Raw genomic sequence first — 15,751 nt, 5'->3', positions numbered from 1 at the left:
AACTCCCCTCAGACAGACCCCGTGACCTGGATTGAACCCACGTTCCTGAAGCTGTGAGGCAGCCCTGCTAACCCTTCCATCACTCACTCACAGCAGCGTTAAAATATTGTAATTTGTCAGCTGGGTGGTTTTATTGCATTAGTTTAAAATACAAAGGCTGTAGTGCCCAAGGAAACAGGGAACAAATGGATAATCATTTGCTAATTACTTTCACTCCTATTGTTGTGAATGCTCTATAAATACCAATAATTAACCTTACACATCATAACTGGGAATAGCTACCATTAAAAATCATATGAAATCCTCAATAAATGCTTGTACAGGAGATCAAAGCAGCAGTCTCTACACATAATGGGAATCAGTGACTTAATTCCAGCTGAAGCACGTTAAAGGGGTCAGGCTCCGTGTTGAGTAAGTGTTCAAAAAATATTAGCGCAAAAATATTAATGCAATACTGGGTGATACTATGAGCCCTGCCAAGACACAATAGATTTTAATCTTTGCTTTATGCAAGCAGGAAGAATTTGCTCTGTACTATGAATCACCTACACATAAGAATCACCTCACCTCCAGTCTGTTATGGCAAACACAAAGATATGTGAGAACAGTTAGGTTTGTGTTGATAATACATATTGTGTATTTTTGTTTGTGAGAGAGAGCCAGGATGGGGGTACAACTATTTTCTTCTAAGTTATCAGTTCATCGTATTCTTGTTTTCAATTTATACTACAATAAACTGTCCACGAAAGGTCCTAAAAAGGATATTGCTTCAGACACAATAAATAATTTCCTGTGAGAGCTTCCTTCTTAAAATTATAAGCTGACAGCCAGCTCACAACTTGTCTTGATTTCAGGGTAGTTATCAAATGGTTCTTTCGCTACTCCACACCAAGAAATAGGCCTGTCTCAAAACAGGTGGCCTACTCAATTTTTCTCCACCTGTTTAATAATGAATTCTTCAATGAGTATTTTTCCTTTCTTCTAGCCAAAGCATCTTATTGCCAATAGATGATTTTTCTGCTGGCTAAAACTCTGAAAATATATTTTTAGGGCTGGTAAAATGCAGGGGAACTAGCTATCTAACATAAAAAGTTATGACCCTAAAAAGTATTTACTAACCAAACTGCATATGTAGCACAGCCCAAATCATTTTTATTTAAAAAAAACGTGTTTATTGCAAGTCAAACATGGAAGTGTGGTCAGTATACACTGTTCCTGTCATCCCACCTGGTGACTTTCCTTACTTTGGAGGATTTAGTGGCAACACTCACACACTGAGAGACCAGGCTCATTTCAGACAGTCTGTCTGGTCTAAGACACCTATTCCGTAGTAATCAGGAACAATGTACTGTAGGCCGACAGACAAAAATGCTTTATACTCCACTACTGTCGATTCAAACAAAACTTAGAACTTCTGACTGGATTAACACAAACTTTCAGTAACAACCAAAGAAAATAGTGTGCAAAACTATCAAGTTATTTTTGTCAAAATTAACGAACCTCGTAATATCCACGGCTTAATAACCATTCTTTGCTGTTTTTTGTGCTTCCAAAATATCACCAACAGAACCAACACTATGTGGAGGTGTTTCTAAAAAAAACTGAGAATAACCTAATTTCTGAGGAGGCAGGACACATTATTCTTCCTGTTTCAAAAGCAAGAAAGAAGACCTTAAAAAGGGTTTACAGCAACACCTGTCGTAACTGCTTTACGGTTTCATGTATTGGGGGGAAAAGCTACACGACGATCTTAAAAGACATCGTTGCACCGAAAGTAATTTCTGTTTCCGCAAACGGCCAAAGACTAGCTTAGTCTCGCCTGTGAAAGTACTGTATACAAACGCGGTTCTTCACTGTGAACTTGAACATTGTATTAAACCGCTTAAGGTTGTTTAATAGTGCAAGCAATTACCGTATTCTTTAAAATCAGACTCAAGCACTGAATATTCACAGTGGTCACGGTTCTGGACTTGTAACTGGACCGAGGGTTCAAGTCCCAGGTGAGACGCTGCTGTTATACCCTTGAGCAAAGTACTGTACTTAGCTCCAGCAAAATTCCCAAATGCCAATGTTCAGTCACTCTGGATACAATTTACAATAACAGTAACTGGTAAAATAAGGGCAAACGTCTTGCACGTTTGGCATAGGCAAGGAACCGAATCACAGGTTTTTATTTTTTTTTTAAAAAACCAACCACACAATAACACAGGGGTGAAGAAACAGGATTAGTGTCGCGGCGTCGCTGCCCAACCTCAACAAAAGAGCGGAGAGACAAGATCTACGCGAAAACAAAAGAGTTGCGCAGTAAGACCCGGGTTCCTGGCGCAAATCGTTTTTCAGCTCCCTGTGCGTATCATCCCGATCCATATTCATCGCATTTAATGGAATGTCAGGATCTGACAAACCCAACGATATTGGAATTCTGCGCTGCTGGAAATTTGAAAAAGTGATTTAAAATTTTTAAACTATTTTTTTTCTGGATCAAGGGGGCAGGATAAAGACGTCTTGTAAGGAATTCAATTATAAACAAAGTAATAATAACTGGTAAGCGGGTTAATTAGAAAACGTTGTGTTTATCTCGGATTTTTATACAGTTTAATGCATTGACCGTGTTATATAGTCACCAAATAACATCTTGGCACAATTATCTTTTTTTTCTTAAATACAAAAAAAAAACAGGACTGACTTTTCATTATTGACTGTAACAGCAAAAACAGTAAATAGTATTTACTGTTGTTCCGGTGATCTCTCTCTACATCCCACAAAGAGAGAAAAAGACAGTTGTTGATTTAAAAAAAAAAGAAAAATCAGATGTCTTAAAAAAACACGTTTTGAGGAGACGTAATACGTGCATCAAGAAAACGGTATATTCAAAGCACATGTACTTGAGCCAAAATAAAGCCCCAGCATGTTTTAAAGGCACGATGAAAACAGAAAAAAAAGTTTAAAACGTGACACGGCATGAATAATACGTCTTCCGTTACAAGACAGCGGTTGCGACCTCTGAGATGACTTTCTCACGTTTGTTATCTGACAATTTACAGAAAACATCTTAATATTGACCTAGGGACTGCACCATCACCGCTGCCTGGGATTATTATACAGGCTACAATGTACTCTTCCCGAAAAAGAGATCAAAAAGAAAGACACACACACACTCACAAATGAGCAGGAAGAGTTTGCGTTGCGCCTTGCCGGGATTTCTGATTTTCTGAATATCATCAAAACACGACCTGTCTGCCTTTTCCAACACCGACTGCAATTTTCCTAAACTGCACAGAGCGAAACAACCATTTAAAAAAAACAGACCCCCGGCTCGGAGCAGAGGGAAGGAAGAGGAGAGGATAGAGGAACGGGGGACAGGGAGAGAGAGGGAGGGAGGGTGCAACATTATTTTTCCATAAGGGAAAGGGGGAAAAAAAAACAGGAGCTGGGATTAAAAAAAAAAAAAGAAAACCCTACACCGAGAAACCACCACAAACACTAACAACGCAGTTGCCTACCTTTGCCAGAGCCTGGCCGTGTGGACGTGTCAGGCAGCCACCGCCACGAATTCTTCCGTTTTTTTTTTCCTCTCCCTCTCTCTCGCAAATTTGGCCTTTAATATTTAAACAATATCCTGCTAATCTCAAAGACAGGATAGCATACTGAGACTAAAACTGACATCCAGCCCAGAAGATGGAGGCGGGGCATTGCGCCGCTGGCGCTGACGTCACGCCCCTTGCAAACAGCCACACTGTAGTACAGTAGTGGGAATTACTTGCCCCTTTAAATTTTGATTGGCGGTACTGGCCAACACTATCCTCTCTATTGTTTAGTCTTGGCGTTCATGTTACTTGCACCCCCCATTTTTCTCACTGTCTCACTGTCCTTGTTTGGTTTTCATTAAGACTTAAGTATAGCTACAGGCTTTTAATCCCTTAAAAACTGCTCCGCAGAGCTTATTCCTCCTATGTACCCACACAGAAACACACGTGCATTTTACGATACCTACAGTAAAAAGTCAGAAAGCTGTATACGCTCTTCATCACACATTGTCTTCTTGCGCACGGACACAGGCGACTGTGTAATAATCGGGAAGCTGTATGATTTAATAAGAAGAACTGGATATCACAAAGTCCGGTTGCTTTAGACCGTGTTAGGAAATTGGAAACAATTTAACGAACAAAAACAGTTTTCGCTTTTTCTAGAACATCTTTGTGACTCCCTTTTAACCAATGAACTTAATTAGCAGCGCACAAAAGCCTTTATGAATTGACCGCGCCACAATGCAAACTACATTTGTATAGTCAAAATCCAGATGTAGGAAAAGAAACATTCACTACAGAAAATGTATCCCCGGGTAATATCCTCTTTGTAAACCTATTAAAGATCGATATGTAAAGCAGGTGGTGTGTGTGTATGGTGGTAGTGGCAGTAGTCACAAAGGAAAAAATATCAATTATGTTCTACCTAATTAACAGGAGGAGTCCCTTCTTCATCATATTTAAACAGGGAAATAAAAGAAGAACTACCTATTCAAACTTCGTTATTTGATGATGACAACACCCAAACATAAAATCAGGCCAAAATCGGCAGTAGCTATAGATACATTTCACAAGTTCCTGCAAGGCACGGTGGTTCGCATTTCTGTCACCGTTCAACTCAATTCAAGGTTCAATTCCCCAGGTGCCGTCTGCGTGGAGATTGTATGTTCTCCCGGTGTTTGCGTGGGTTTTACTCTTACAGTCCAAAGACATGGGGAGATTCACAGGCTTTAGGGCAAGTTGGTCCTGGTGTGTGTGCGTGTCGGTGTGTCTGCCCTGTGACAAAGACATGGGGAGATTCACAGGCTTTAGGGCAAGTTGGTCCTGGTGTCAGTGTGTGCGTGTCGGTGTGTCTGCCCTGTGATGGACTGGCATCCTGTCTAGGGTGTACCCCACCTCGCCCCCAAAGCTTCCCAGGATAGGTGGCAAGGGAGCTGGAGCCCTGAATTGGATAAGCGGATATTGAATGCAAATGTGATGTGAAATTCCACCGAAATGGTCCTTTGCCCAAGAGCGAGCCAAGTCCCTCCTAAACAGCAGTTATCCAACTTACACAAGCTCAGCGACCCAGCCTCGGAACCACAGCTATGCACACCCCTCCCAGTCGTCATCCTGCTGTCGCACAGCACATGAGCACGATATTCAGGAACCTAAGGAAACTCCCCCGACTTTTAGAAGTTACAGAGCAGAGAAGAACAGAGAAGTACTGTAGCAGAGGCAGAGAAATGAGCAGTTGAAAAGTGTGTCAGAGTGTTCCTCTGACAGAAGAGGCTCCGCGAGCAAGCAGTTCTCCCATTCGCATGCTGTGACAGGACAGGACATCACTGGGGACTGGATACTTTACAGGGAGCTACCTTGTCTCAACATCCACAGTGCCGATCACATCCTCATCTGACCTCTGCACTCTTCATCTCAATGGCATCCTCGGATGACAGCCATTAACAGGAAAATGCCCCTTTTTTCCCCCACTCTTTTCGGAACCACTCAGTCTGACAAAAAGCCTGTAGGTAAGGAAGAGGGACGATCTCTTGCGGACATTGTGCCGGCTGAAAGCAGCTCCCCGCAGCCCCTCTCCAGTAAAATATGCACCTACCAGGCACCTTGCAGGACGCCAAGCCCCCTTGGGCTCAGAGGGTGTCCCGGCTGAAAACGGAGTGGCACAAAACATGCTTCAGGGCCAACCAGCCAGCCACGCAAACTATTTCTGAATTGGGCATGATGGGCAGGCATGGGGCACGGAGACGTGGAACACTTAATCAGACACAAGGGAGCTCCCCAGCAGCTTGGAAAACGATTGAAAAGAGCTACGCACGTTATAGGGACTCGCAATCAAAACCGCGTGATGTACTCTTCTTTTGCGATTCGTTACTCCCCGCCCAACTCCACTTTTTCTCCTCAGCAGGCTTCCACTTGTACTGAGCAAACACCGGGGAGATGACCAGCAGCAGCAGCAGCTACAGTACGACCCACCTCTTAATGCACAGACCAGGATACGCAACAAATGCTCTGCCGCCCAAGCTCAGTCCTGTAATGCGTTTGACTCCTTTCAGGGTGATAAGATAGGGTCAAGAAAGTCAGATTGGCTGCTGTCGTGATCAGTAGGACAATCGTAAGCCACAGCTTTTCGTGATGAAGAAGAAATCTGTATGATTCTCTTTGTAACCACTGCTGCAGTATTTCAATTTTGTCCCAATCCTGACCACAAAGTTGTAGTTTAATAAGCAATGAATATTTTACATTAATATTGTGCATATTTGTAATCTAAATTATAGAGAGGCTTCCAGGTATACATCAATAGCTGGAAGATGAAGAAAAAAAACAGTCACACCAATTAGATGCAAACCCCATTTTCCTAAAACTACTCCGTCGTCGTTCTTGCAACAGCCTGCTTCCAGGGAGAGATTTGTTGTGAAACATTGCTACCTAGGGGTACAGAAGAGGTATAGCAGGTCATGGCCTAAGTGTGTCACAGACTGAATTACATACATGAAAAGGCACACGGGTCCCTTACTTGCAAATATCTAGAGCGTATCTGATCCTTCTCTAAAGACATTAACGGTTTTACCAGATAACATTCACTTAATTAAAAAATGATAATGTGGGAGCTGACATCTGGATTATCTGGCAAACATGTGCACTACCATCCAGAAGTGGAGAGTTCAAACCTGGGTCATGGATCTAGGAAGTGACTGGGGTGCCCCATGTGAAGGCACATACAGTAATTGGCACAGTGCTGCTGGAGATGGGGTTGGAATTAGCGGGATGGCTCTCTCTCAGCTCCTAATCCAACACCGAGTCCTTAAAGGTCCTGGACACCAGCTGGCAGTGACATCACAGAGAGACACACGTCTGCTCCAATCAGTGTGGACCCTCCTGCTCATCGCTGTAGAGCATACAGTGTGTCAGCAGATGAAAAGCCTTTAATGGGAGGGCAGGTCTGAGAGCTCTTCACTCCCTGTGAAACCCCTGTACCCCTCAACATGAAGACGTTATTGCCAGTTCCAGAGTGTGTGCATTAAAAATAACTGGCAATTCCAACATTTAGAAAGAAAATGGCATTTAAAAAGGGACATGTTCTCAGGACCTCCTGCATTCAACCTGTTTTTGAAATGGTGGTGAAGGGAAGTTTTAGTCAGCACTAAAAGAAGTAAAGCTCACATTCTCTGTGCATCTGACTTGCACAGCACCTTGAAGGTTCATACGAATCGTGCACCTAATGCAGATATTAATACTAATGCACAGAGGAGCAGTTGGTGTTATTTTTAACCACTTTCATTCAAGTGATCAATGCCGCTGTGGATGACTGTGAAAAGGCCAGCCTATCTTGGTATTCAATGCTATCTAATGCAGGAAGAGAAATGTAGGGGGGTGCAATTTAAATTTCTCATCTTAATGGCAAAATGATTTACCATTTTATAGCTTATATCTAGTATTGCCCCTTCTCAAAGTTACAGAATTCAACACTCTTACAAGGAGACATCTATCAGAAGTGTGCAACCAAGAATTTTCATTGCAACAAGATTCAACAATCATTTTGTTTCAAATGAAATTTCATTTCAGCTTTAGGCTGGTGACTAATCTTCACTGGCAGCTCAAAAACACAAGGCCATATGAACTAACCACAGTCAGCAGGAAGGACATCTGTAATTTCCTCTATTATTAAATTGAATCCAATGCATCGTGTTGTGGAACAGAGAAGGTTAAATTGACTGTCTACCCCTTTTTTAATTTAAAGACTGAATTTTGCTGGGATACAAATATACTGAAGCTAACCCTATTTATTTGTCACTTTTTCTCCTTGGAGACATAAAGACACATGCCTCTATTTTATTGCACTAGATAGCTGTTTGGCCTGTACCCTGTACCTTCTCTTTCCATTGCCTTTCAGCAATGTTATTGTCTCCCATTTCCTGACTGGATTGTGTTGAATTTGGCTCCTTGCTCTGATAAAGGATTACGGAACACTCAAGTCATGAAAATAAACTGCAGCAGAGTAGTGCTGGTGTATCCAGAAGCATTCTGTTCACTCTCTACTTGTACAGTAAATTTCTTTCCCTGAAAAAATACAGATGAGCACTGATATTGAATCAAAAGCAGGAACCCAGTAAAACCTAATTGTACATCTCGACCCTTTAGTGTCGAATAATTTAATTTAATAATGCAATTGTATGTGGTAATATTCTTTAATGTAGACTCACCTTTAGTGTTCTGTGAGTCAGTCATTCTATATTTTGTGGACAGAGGTGGAAATTTAATTATTCACACCAACCACTGCATACGTTTTAGGAATTTTCATGAGCAGCCATGATGAAACAAGTTTTATAGCTTCCATAACCAAGCACCTTTGAGTGTGGTGTCCAGGCAAACTTGTGATATTTCTCAGTGAGGCTTTGAGATAACCTGGATTATTCACAATCAGTTTAGTCTGTCAACCTCTGTTATTTCAGTTGGTGCCCTCAAAATCTGAAGCTGAAGAGAGACAACTGTAAAAGCATTTTGACAACTGGATCCTAATTTTTCACCTGGTATTTCCACATTGTTGTCAAGAACACTTTATTCATGGATTGCAATATTTAAAAAAGTATAGATAGCACCCTTTCACTTCAATGCAGATCCACAAATATAGCACACACGCCTACTGAGAGATACTCACACCCATGAATTTGTACTTCTTCCAGTGACTGCTCAGCTGTATGGGAGGAAAGGTAATTAAAACCACAAAAAGTATTTCCTTCATATTACAGTTATATCACCAGCAAAACAAGGTGCGCGAATACTGGGGGATGTCGCACATGAGATCTTGTTAACAAAGTAACAAAACTAACAAACAGAAAGAGACAACACCTTCAGCTACCCTGTTTTGGTCATTTAAGGGGACAGCTTGGTTAAACTTTGCATGGTTCACAATAAAATCTTTACTGACACCTATCCCTCTGTGCAATAAGTTTCAGCTCCTTTCTCTGTCCCCAGAGAAAAACCTCTTTTCGCCTTTGATAGGAAAAAATGTTTTTTGGCAATTGCATTTGCTCTTTTTCAAAGCAGAGCTCATACAGGGGCAATTAAAAGGATTCAATGTGAGAAATAGATGTAATTGCTCTTTGCTGTTTCCTGCAATGCTGTAATGTTTCTCAAGTGCCTATCTGAAGTGACTTGCTCACTCAGGAGTGCTACACTGGAGTCGAAGCCCAGTTCTTGGGAAAGAGATTATATAATTGGAGTACAACTCTGGATATCACTTATGAGCTCACCGTCTTTCGATCGATTCTTCTTACATATCTTTGCTTAAAGATTCATGAAAAGGAAAAGAATTAAGGCTCAATGAAACCCAACCATGTTTTTTTTCAGGGTGATCTGATCTATACAGGGTGTGCTGTTGGTTCTATTCAGAACTTTACAGGCGAAACAAGTTCTGTTGCACCAATTAGAAGGGGTTGGCGAAAGATTTACCCAAAAAAATCCTAAATGTGAAAATCAGGACTTTGTATCTGATGAATAATAATAATGTATAAGAAATGCACTCTACATATTTGCTTTCTAGGTCCATGTTTACTGCTTTCATTACAGTTTGTCCTATTTTTTCTTATACAGAACCAGGAAGGCCAGGAGAAGGGAGATCCAATCTAGAGGTTTTGTTCCCAAAAGCAGACATCTGTGATTCTCAACATCCTTCCTCAATGACAGAACACAGAGTGTCTTCAGATCAGAGTAAAATGCACCTACCTGCTCATTAGTGCTCATACACTGCAGCTTCATCTGCTTCAGATAGGTAGCGGTGATTGGCATGTTATAGTCAATTAATCCTGGAGCCAAGGAGGAGGGGCGGTCATTCTCTGGAAAAAGAAAGGCATATCAGCAAACGTTTTTTCTATATCGCGTAACATGTTTCCATTCCAAACTGGTAAGAGAGTTTCTGGGGTTATTGTTAGAATCGTCCAGATTCCCACATACTAAATGGTTTTTTTTTAATTAAAAAATCTGAGCACACAGTAACGTGCTCATAACATAAAGAATATAAAAATGCACTTACAGTATGCATATGTTTTGACAATGCCTTAAGAGAAAGTGTTTTTGGTTTTATGTAACAAGTCTATTATCCTGTCTAATTGGTGTTTTCAGATTGTCGTAAAAAATTCCACACAATATCCTTTCAGTTGCTGGTCTCTCTGCAGAATAGCAGGGATGGATGGAGACAATTTTCACCTGTTGAACAGCACTGTAAAACTGTCTTGGCATTTTTTTTGTATTTACAAAACATATCATCTCTTTTCTGCTATGATGTTCTAAAACATTTAAAAACGTTTGCTCAAAAATTATGCAAGCATTCTTGCTACAGGAGCTACGCTTTCACTACAAACTCAAAAGACTTTAGGATGGTTATTTTTATTTAGTTGGAGGAGGCATAATGTAATAATGCAAATGTAGGGAATTCAGATGATTAAAAAAAACTGTTACAAATGCAATCAGGATTATTAAACATGTCTTGGAGCAGCACACGAAATGAAATTAAAATGCTCTAAATAAAAATAAGCAGGCATAATGTAGAAGTATAAATGTCACACTTGTTCTAAGCTGAACCCTTTCACGGTCATTCCAATTACTGGAGGCAATTCAAAGGGAGATAAAAGAGAAGCAGCTCTCTGCGGTTATATGTGGCCAGTTCAGCCAGCATCAAAGCTTAAAAGAACTAAATGCTGACAAATTAATTAATATATTACATCTTATCTTTCAAAGGAGCCTGCTTGCGAAGTTTGCTCACACCTTTAACTGAAGGAGATTCAGGCTACCTGTAAATATGGAAATACTGCCACGCTCACAGTCTGCAATGCACTGAGACGGTCATCAGACAATAGGACCTAGGAAAGCAATGAGGAGCAATACAACCAAATTTAAAAATTAAATCCGCAGTAGAGGAAATCATCTGCTGCAAACTCCGTTATCATGCGGCAGGTCCATTTATTTATTTTCTCAATAACCAAACTCAGATCTCCATGCCGAGCTGAAAGGTAGGGGAATTGCCACTCAAAAGCAGCGTGGCTCTGGTACGGCCTTTGCAAGGGAGAACAGCTCAGCACATGAACAAGGAGCTGGAAAACAAGTTTGCCCGCATAGGCTGTGAAACCAGTCTTCGCCAGTTCCTCTTTCTCATTTTTCCTTTTTTTTCATCCGCCCCCCAGTGCAGAATTGCCAACTGGCAGCTCAGCACGACTCACTGCTGCATCCCTCATGCCAGCACAGGAGGGAAGAAGATGACATGCATGCCTTCCTCCGACACGAGCACCATGTTTCCACAAACAAGATAATAATTACTCAAACCAGTACGCCGGCGCTTTATGCCCCTTACCACATTGGCTCACACAGTATATCTCCGTTGCCAGAATCCCTGTTACTGCAAAATGGATCTCGAGAGCTAAACTAAAGCATGAACAGAGCCAGCCTCTCCCATATTCCCAAAGGAGTAATTTTGAAATCAAAGCACAGCCTCAACTGCTCAGCTCTCTTGAAAGTAGAGGCTGCAATATAGATATGCAGGAAGAGCCAGTGTATCGTTATGTGTCAAAGCGTAAAGACAAATCTGTATTCACCAGCTCAATGCTGCACTGTGTCTCTGTCCACTAGACTAGAGGGACACACCTGTGTCAACTCACTGCTGCACTGTGTCTCTGTCCACTAGACTAGAGGGACACACCTGTGTCAACTCACTGCTGCACTGTGTCTCTGTCCACTAGACTACAGGGACACACCTGTGTCAACTCACTGCTGCACTGTGTCTCTGTCCGCTAGAGAGATTAACCTGTGCTAACTCACTTCTGCACTGTGTCTCTGTCCACTAGACTAGAGGGACACACCTGTGTCAACTCGCTGCTGCACTGTGTCTCTGTCCACTAGGCTATAGGGACACACCTGTGTCAACTCACTGCTGCACTGTGTCTCTGTCCACTAGACTAGAGGGACACACCTGTGTCAACTCACTGCTGCACTGTGTCTCTGTCCACTAGACTAGAGGGACACACCTGTGTCAACTCACTGCTGCACTGTGTCTCTGTCCACTAGACTAGAGGGACACACCTGCACTAACTCAGTGCTGCATTATGTCTCTGTCCAGTAGAGAGACGCACTGTGCCAAACGAGCAGCTTGGAGTTAGAACTGGAGCTCCAACCTGTCTTCTGTTATTCAGTATCTTTTTGAGCTTCTCACTCTGGTTTTCCTTTATATACAGACCTTTTTATAAAACAGAGCTTTATATAGAGAGAGCAACACCAATGCCCTATCATTGGTGTTGTATAATTTCTTATGCCACAAATTTCCCATTCTATCATTAATACTGGAAATCATCAATCCAGATACGAAGGAATGAAATAAAGAGCACCATTTTAACAGGAGCACTAGTACTCAGATTAAATATCTTGCACTTCCAAGATGGCCAAGTGACTTTGAGGGCCTGCAGTTTGCAGTTTGCCTCAGAGAGTTGTGCTTCTCTTCTACCAGGCCTTTGGAAACACTGTCAATATCGTAAATTGTGTACCAGTGGATTGTTTCATTGTGGAGGTGCAAAACGAAAAACAAATCACAAGATGCTCTACCCAGTCACATGTTTATGCTTGCAAACTGCTACAAACGTGAAATTATACAATTAGGCATATCACAGCTTTCAGTATTTATAAATAGGATAACGTTTATTTTTAGACAGTCCAACCCTCTGAAAAGCAGACAAGTAGATTTTTCCCTTTGTTCCAGGCAACAAGAGGAAGAAAAAAGCAGAATTGAAGAAAAAGAGGCACTGTATCATGAAATACTAGCTGTAAATAATTTGAACCTTAGAAGAACAATCTCACTTGCTTTTAGACAGCATTTGGCTTTCTCCCAGTGAACAAAATCACTACAACACTCCTTTTCTATAACTTATTACAAGCAGATTTTAAGTTTGGTAATTCGATAATAGTAGGTAGTAATAAAGGCGATATAACTATTGTTTTTACTTCTGCTTTTAGAGTACTGTGCATTCTGTTGAAATAAAAGCACCCCCCTCAACACATCCATGGGGCAATCAGCAGTTCCACTGAAGTCCTAAATTGTGCAAAACTGGGGTGTTTTAAGCCAATCCAGTCCAGATCAATTGAAATAATCAAACAATCCATTAGGCTAGCACTGGGATCAAGGAACAATGTTCCACACCCAAGCTGAGCTGATCGATACTCAGGGCTTTGCTCAAGATTCTCAGAAATCCTAAATGTATGATGGGCTGTAGGCTAGATTTAAAGTTTTTACTGAGAAGATTATATATATACACATCTTCAAATTATGCCGATTACAAGTCAGCATTGTTTAAGTCAAAGTTAATGTGCAGAAAAGTGCACAAATGCATTCTGACTTTCTCTCCTTGAGCCGAGACAACACAGTGGCACAATTGTGCAATCTGTGTTAGAACCCCAAATCAATGGTTATATAGGACAATGTCAGCAAACAAAATCACCTCCAGTCTGAAAAACTCTGTGTTTAAAGCACCCTGATTACATGCATCTAATTAAATGGCACCATGCACAGTAATTAATTCTATTCAATAATTAATTTTTGAACCTTGAATACAAAGTGCTGAGGCAGAGGGGATAAAAGACCCATAGGGAAGATCAGCAATTAGCTTAGTTACTTATTTCCTTGCACAGCTTGTTCCGTATCAAAACACTGTTTTAACAAATGCACTCTGATTCAAGCCTCAGGTCTGTCTTTTGCACTGTTTATAAAATACTTGCTAACCCTCTTCGCTCCTTTAAATCAATAGACTTCCTGCTTCACTTGGCTGGATTTAGAATGTGCAGGAGCCTGCAAAAAATGATTGCCTGAGAGAGGCAAGGGTGCTATTTTTAAGACTGTGTGCCGCTCTTTATTACTACAATGGCCTGGCTCGTGTGTGCCGGTGTAGTGTTGCTTCCAAAGAGACAGACTGCATTAATAATTCTCCACCAGGCCTGGGGGGTAGGCAGAAGCACCCTTTAGGGGACTGTGGGAAATGTGTGCGCCTTAGACACCGGTCACCTTAGTCACTTTATATTCTTCAAATATAGTGTCAAGGGAATTCAGATTAAGTGAATGTATTTCTATCAGTTAGCAACAAAAAACTGCTGAAAGTAGATGCTTTATCTCTAGTAGTTAGAATTGAACAGTACAACAAACATTCCCAATTTCACAACAAAATCTGTAACAATAGTGCAAGGGGCAGCCGATAGTCTTGCTTGATAGATTCTCTCCGCCACCCTGACTCAGACTCCCCAAATTTCCCCAGTAGCGTTCTCCCAGCCTCCACCCTGACTTTCGAATCAATCAGATGTCAGTGCGGGCTGTTTAAATGTACAGTACCTTGATGTGTTTTGTGAACTGATGCTGTTTATTAGCTTTTTCAAACACAATAAATCACACCATTACACCCCCCTACACATACCCTGTTGGGGTTTCCACTCTCCAGGTCCATAGCAGGGGACCCATAAAACAATGGTCAGTGTTTCTACAAGCCCTGACCAATAAGGATTTGACCATCTTGGCCCAACCAACTGGCACCGTGGACTCGAGCAGTAGAGAGGACCAGTTTCAAGACAGGCCAGGATCTAGGGATGATGGAGGAAGGGGTCCTTGCCCAGCGCCAACATCTTCTTACCTGCAGTGAGACCAGACCGCTGCTGAGACAGACCGTGACTGGAGTCATCACTTGGCAAAAGCAATAAATATCCTTACTCAGAATACACAAAAAAGAAGAGAAAACCTGTTTCCCTATCTGGATTTTGCCCAAAACATGTGCAAAATAGGACCCACAGTGCCACAAGGAGAGAGTGCACACTAGGGACTAGGGACAAGCAGTGTATGATACTCCATGAAGGGTCAGGTACACGATAAGGACAGTTTAAGTGAGTTTAAAGAAGCCAAGTTTAAGTTACAGCAGGATATTTCCCCATCTGCAACATCCAAATCCCTCTTTCAAAGAGAAAGGCTGTTAAATTGTATTTGCATGAAACCTCTAACAGATAAACATAAACAACCTGTGCCTTGCACCTATAATCCATTCGATCCTTTAAGGCACATTACATAATGCAGACTGAAGGTAGAAAAGACGGAATAGACTGAATTAAATTGTGACGTCTGTATGGATAGATTCTCTATTCACACCAGTGGATCCTCTGACAAACACCAGAGGATGATGCCGATCAGCACGATGAGGATGGAGGCACCCAGCTGCCATTGATCCGAGTCATCACTCGGGAGTAATCCCTGGCACTGGTGGCAAACTCCACCACCCAGTCCTCCAACTCTTGATGTAAAATATCAGTTGGTCAGTTCCTGCTCTGAACCTTAAATTTCAGCTCCAGCGCCGAACTGGGACTGACCGACCAGTTACAATTCCGAGGGGAACCGCTCCCCCAGCCCCTGTTTCATCCAAAGCCGCTGACTGATAAAGTCCATCTTCCGTACCTTTGGATTCCACTCCACAGGGGTTGACGTGCATCCTCTTCTGACACTCGTGGCAGCTCATCAGGAAGCGAGTGACCGCCTCCCTCGGGAGAAACGCGTACGTCTCCGCAATCTGCCCCGGGGGGAAAAAAATCAGCTGTTTCAGTGTTTGATTTTTTTTTTTTCCCCAATCTTCACAAAATCAGGATAACACATTTCACAATGCATGGATGTGCAATTAGAATTTGTCGATCTATTTCTCAGATCTACATAAAAGAACATACATAGT

General features: G+C 41.8%; 1 protein-coding gene across 2 annotated transcripts in view; it reads right to left on the bottom strand.

Moving 5' to 3' along the window:
* The window catches only part of nol4lb (nucleolar protein 4-like b), a 115,511-nt gene that overhangs the window by 72,832 nt on the left and 26,928 nt on the right, over nt 1-15,751 (bottom strand). The window contains exons 3-4 of one of the 2 annotated variants that reach the window (XM_088608335.1): nt 15,484-15,595; nt 9,747-9,856 (exon numbers count right to left, since the gene is read on the bottom strand). In XM_088608335.1, coding sequence (XP_088464461.1) covers nt 9,747-9,856; nt 15,484-15,595 — 222 coding nt within the window. Of the gene's footprint in view, nt 1-3,503; nt 3,708-9,746; nt 9,857-15,483; nt 15,596-15,751 lie in introns of those variants that run through there. The other variant, XM_088608337.1, reaches the window with a different exon arrangement.

The sequence above is a fragment of the Lepisosteus platostomus genome, chromosome 15 (genome assembly GCF_059453375.1).
Source record: "Lepisosteus platostomus isolate fLepPlt1 chromosome 15, fLepPlt1.hap1, whole genome shotgun sequence".
Classification (NCBI taxonomy): Eukaryota; Metazoa; Chordata; class Actinopteri; order Semionotiformes; family Lepisosteidae; genus Lepisosteus; species Lepisosteus platostomus.
The sequence above is the reverse complement of the archived record's forward strand: the minus strand, read 5'-3'. Positions and strand labels throughout refer to the sequence as shown.